This window comes from Gymnoscopelus braueri, assembly GCF_963280865.1.
Source record: "Gymnoscopelus braueri genome assembly, chromosome: 13".
Taxonomy (NCBI): domain Eukaryota; kingdom Metazoa; phylum Chordata; class Actinopteri; order Myctophiformes; family Myctophidae; genus Gymnoscopelus; species Gymnoscopelus braueri.
The window spans coordinates 31,318,486-31,323,649 of record NC_137615.1 but is presented as its reverse complement, the minus strand read 5'-3'; the positions used below and the strand labels follow the sequence as shown (position 1 = coordinate 31,323,649).

General features: G+C 44.9%; 1 protein-coding gene across 2 annotated transcripts in view; it reads left to right on the top strand.

Annotated features, from left to right (window-relative positions):
• Positions 1 to 217: 217 nt before the first annotated feature.
• Positions 218 to 5,164, top strand: part of LOC308098136 (homeobox protein Dlx3b-like) — a 5,805-nt gene continuing 858 nt past the window's right edge. Inside the window, exons 1-4 of one of the 2 annotated variants that reach the window (XM_080446377.1) lie at positions 218 to 871; positions 910 to 1,385; positions 2,546 to 2,733; positions 3,661 to 5,164. The exon at positions 3,661 to 5,164 is cut by the window's right edge and continues 858 nt beyond it. In XM_080446377.1, coding sequence (XP_080302503.1) covers positions 1,022 to 1,385; positions 2,546 to 2,733; positions 3,661 to 4,101 — 993 coding nt within the window. In that variant the 5' untranslated portion in view covers positions 218 to 871; positions 910 to 1,021 and the 3' untranslated portion in view covers positions 4,102 to 5,164. Of the gene's footprint in view, positions 1,386 to 2,545; positions 2,734 to 3,660 lie in introns of both variants that reach the window. The other variant, XM_080446376.1, reaches the window with a different exon arrangement.

Below are 5,164 nucleotides of genomic sequence, written 5' to 3'. Positions count from 1 at the left end.
AAAGTTTTTTGTTATTCTATTTTTTGAAAATAGAAGCTCTACAAGCTCAATGCATCGGCTATTTTCAAATAGCCATAGCCTAGGCCCTAGTTAGTAGTAGTCGCTTCTCTTGGACTCGTTTTCGTGGACCTAGTTGCTTGTTCCTCTCGCAAAACCTGGCAACGCTGATAGGGTTTTGCTCTTGGTTTCTGTGGAGAGAACAGGGGAGCCAGACAGGCGACAGTCCTCGCAGTCTGGGCCCCGGAGCCCCGGGGCAGAGGCAGGGATGGACCAATGAGATCGCAGACATCCACTCCCTCCAGCCTCCAGCCTCTGCTCTGCGCGGCGCGCCCTGTAATTTGGAGTTTTAACTTGGGCTGGGCGCCGCCCCGCCACACCGGACAGACCTTCAGCCCCGCTGCCTCACTGACTCGCCAAGGGACTTTGGATCTAGACGCAAGCTTTACTCACACATCCTTGGGAGGATTTCTGCGCGTTGAGAATCAGCCACAAAATCATATTCCGGAGGGGATTTGAATCGCAGACCTATAGGCTGTGTCAGAACTCAGCCGCCGCAACATTGGTATTTCGAAAAGGTAACTGGAAGACTCGTCCCAAGACACGCTCGCCCCCATTTCTTTAGTGGACCATCGGTTCTTGTATTGTTTTACTGAGGATAAGTTTAGAGTTAGGCATGGTTTGACTGAGGTTAAGTTTAGGAATAACTTTAAGGTTAGGTTTTGGCACCGCTTTCCTGAGGTTACGTTTAGGAATAAGGTTAGGTTTAAGCATAGTTTACGTTTAGGAATAAGGTTAGATTTGGGCATAGTTTACTGAGGTTACGTTTAGGAATAAGACTAGGTTTAGGCATAGTTTAGGCTACTGAGGTTAGGTTTAGGAATACGGTTAGGTTTAGGCTACTGAGGTTAGGTTTAGGCATAGTTTACTGAGGTTACGTTTAGGAATACCAGGTGAATACCCCCGGAATTGCCCCCGGGGCAACTGTGTTTTGGGGCGATCGTTTTTTGGTATCCACTCGAACATGAACGGACAGTCTTCTTACGAGGACAAGAAACCCGCCGTCGCGGGTCTCAGCTCCTCCGAGCTCCCCGCGGCTGGCAGCTCTCTCCCGGCCACGAAGGACTCCCCGACCCTCCCCGAGTCCTCCTCCACGGACATGGGCTTCTACAGCCACGGCGGTCACCACGACTTCTACCAGACGGCGCAGCAGTCCTACGCCAGCACGCAAGCGATGAACCCGTACACGTATCACCACTACAATCTGAACGGAATGGGGCCGGCGAGCACCTATCCGGTGGCCAAGACAGAGTATTCTTACCCCCATGCGTCCTACCGGCAGCACGGACACTTCAGCAGGGACGTCCAGTCTCCCTTACAAGACGTTGGTAAGCTTTTACGCACGGGCGATAAAGAGTTCTTTTTGTGTCCCGTGCGGTCAGAAATGTTCCACTGACTGTCCCATATAATAACTGCTCTGTTCTTATAGTCTACTCGTTTATTTTTTCCTCTAGAAATGTGCTGAATTGGGGAGTTTGATGGAAATCTGTTCCCCCTTGATTTCATTGTTGGGCCAGGTCTATAAATACGACAGTGAAATACGATTATAAAAGACTCACAATTTATGGCACATCAACTAGCCTAGATTAGAGAGTTTCAACCAACTTTCATGATCAATTTTCCTTTCAGTTAGAGGATTTTTTTTTTGAATATCAAGGATCATACTGGTCAGGTTCATAAATATCAAAATGAATGGTCAACTCGTTTAGCCAACATTTAGCCAAAATGCAATGAGGCTGAGGCAATGCAACAAAACAAAAAAGGCCACACTGACTATCCATCAAACCCACACTGATTCAATCTGGACTATTTTAGTAGGCCTTATGATGACGATGGCATTCAGTTTATTCATTTCATTTTGCCAACACTATTTCACACACAAACGGAGCTTACAAGTTTAGAGGTCCTTTAGTGGAGTTGTAGTAGAAAAAAACAAACTCGACAAGCTGGTATACCGTTTTTGACATTCCAGTTTGGAAGACTCTGTCTTGGCCCCAGGGCTTTGGCCCGGGGCCACGAGCATCAGGTGTCACGACATGTCAATCAAGTCACTGGAAACACCAGCGGGTCGGTATCACGCAATGTCTTATGTCGAGTTTCTGTAAGAAAAGTTAATATGCAAAACAACAGGACAAAACAAAAGATACAATTCAAGCAGGCCTACTGCCTACAGGCAACATGAAAAGCACCTATAAATCTCTCCCCCCACGTCTGTGGGAGACACGCAGACCAAAATTATAAGTTACAGTGGCGTCGGAATTTCTTTGAAATTTCGGGGTTGTGTGCAGCAGCAGTGTCTATTTTTGTGTCTCTGAATCCATGAGTAAAATAAACATCTTTAGGATATGCAGATTGGTGAACATAGCAGGCCTATTTATAGGCAAGGAACTATAAACTATGAGCAATTGCACTTATGCTACCTCTATGCTCAATGAGGTAGACTACATAGATTTTGTCTTAATTTTCGTACCCCTTCCCCTCCCATCAGCAGTGAAAGAGGAACCAGAAGTAGAGGTTCGGATGGTGAACGGAAAACCCAAAAAGATCCGGAAGCCTAGAACTATTTACTCCAGCTACCAGCTGGCAGCTCTCCAGAGGCGCTTCCAGACGGCCCAGTACCTCGCTCTGCCTGAGCGGGCCGCGCTTGCCGCCCAGATGGGCCTCACACAGACACAGGTGAGGTGGATGGACATGGTGTCAAAAATCAAGTGAATAGAACTCAATATCAGTCCAAAATAGAATAGATTGTATACTTCTAAATGTATTACAACCATGGCATGATTTATAGCTACTGGCTTAGAATAGAATTAGACAAGACAAGACATTACAATACAGTGGCTACATATCCACTACCAAATGAAGATGAAAGCGTGTTTGTCAGTCAGCACCAGAGATCCCTATCAGTAAGTTGACGTGAGGTGAGTGTTGTTTCTCTGGTTAGAATTAGGCCGCTACCCTTTTATTGCCACATGGCTTATTTACATGTGAGTGATAAAAATCAGGGCCTAACCTTGCGTCACCAGGCTTTCTGTAGTACCTGTGGAAAGCCTGGTTTCCATTCCATTCTTAACGAGTACCATCCGGTCTAGAGCCTGCCCACTCCAAAACTGTATTCAGTAATTTCCATACACACACATGCACGCACACACACACACACACACAGACCGTTTCCGTATCTGGCAAAGCGACTTGATCCCATTCTAATCAGTACATGGGTGTGTTTACTATTTCACGAGCAGTGAAGCACAGCATCATAGTCTGACGAATGTGACATTCCCGTCATGCTTAGTTTACCTCAAGAAGATTTGTTGAACATGTGCTGTCTTTATCAGCAATGCCATCCTCTAAATCCATATTGTGACACCTTAAACCCTCCTGGCCCTCGGTGACTCCTAGTAGTTGTTCAAGTCTACCAGCTTGTAAATTGCGTTCACCTCATATCCCAGGTCACTGATTAGACAGCTAGAATGACAAGCATACTAGGATATCCAAGTGCAAAAAAAAAGAAGCAAGACTGTCATTTAAGTGTATGAATGAAGTCATTCAAGTAACACAGAGACATCCAGACAACTGCATTGAAACATGCATTTGTCTCTTCTGCAGGTCAAAATCTGGTTCCAGAACCGACGGTCGAAGTTCAAGAAGCTCTACAAGAACGGAGAGTTCCCGCTTGGAGACATCCCGATCGACCACAGCCCAGACACCAGCGATCCCATGGCCTGCAACTCCCCAAAATCACCGGCCGTTTGGGAAAACAGCAACAACAACAACAACCAGACGAGCAACAACAATGCCGATAGCAATGGCAGTAACAACAAAAATAATACAGCACCAAATAATGCAGTACCAGATGCTACCAGTAGTGGACAGGGCCCTTTCCAGCCTATTGTCAGCTCATCATCGTCAGGCTACATGGGGGAGTATTCACACCAGAACTGGTACCAGCAGCAGGGGGCAACTTTAGGCATACAGGAGCCAGGTTCAGCTCATCACACAACCTCACCGGCACCACCATCCACACAAAGTATGGGAGCTGTGTACTGATGCTGTGAGACCCAGCAAAGGGCTTTGGGTGCCATTTTGACCAGAGCGCTGTGGGAAGAATGTCGACTTTTGAAGATCTGCGGTAAGACTTAAAAAAGAGAGAGAAAGAAAAAAAGCCTGGTATGGATTTTGGGTGATGTTGGGAAAGGAGTCTTGACTGCAAACCCACAGACTTTCTTTTGTTGAAGTGGATTCCCCTGCTGTTGACTTAAGTGAAGTAAATCTTCAGGATTTAGAAAGATACGCAACACTGAAGTTGTCACGTTGGCATGGCAATGGTACACCTTTTAAAACTTTAAGTCCTGGGTTGTCAAGTCAAACTTTTCAAAGGTGCTTTAAAGAACAACCAAGGACATACATACAGATTGGAACAAGACAAAAGATGCGCATCACAAAGTGTCAAGTGGGTAATTTATCGTTGCTAGCTTTTGCAGGATTTGGAGAAATTGTACCTCTGGGTAAATTAATGTCCTCATATTGTGTCCTCATGTTGTAAGGCCAATATTGCTGAACAGTAGGAGTCCACATTATTTGCAAATTATTTGTTGTGTTTCATCTGTCTCCTTTGGAGTACTAAATAGGTAGACTTTACTTTGCTGAGACAATTCAGAAGGTGTCAATTAAGTTGATAATCACAGAAATACATTGAACTCAACTGACTTTCAAAGTTTTATTTCTGAGATTGTGTCTACTCAGATTGTCATTGTAATGTCCTAAATTATTTGCTAAACCACCCATCTGGTATTCCAAGGATGTTAAAACACAAAAACAACGAATCATTCGCAAATGGTATTTTGAAAAAAGGAGAAGGAAAGGTATGTTTCTGTTTAGTCAACTGAACTGACCTGAAATGCAAACGTTACTCGGTTTTAGACATTTGGATGCGGACGCAGAAAAGCATAAAACACAACACATACTGTACTCACAATAGACAAAATACACAGAAAACATGTTGAACATGTTGAGATCAACAACATAACATGCAGAAACTGAGGAAGGAAGGCATAGGTGGAGGAAAACAGGACAGAGAGTATCTCCTACACATTACCTTCACCTGACAAAT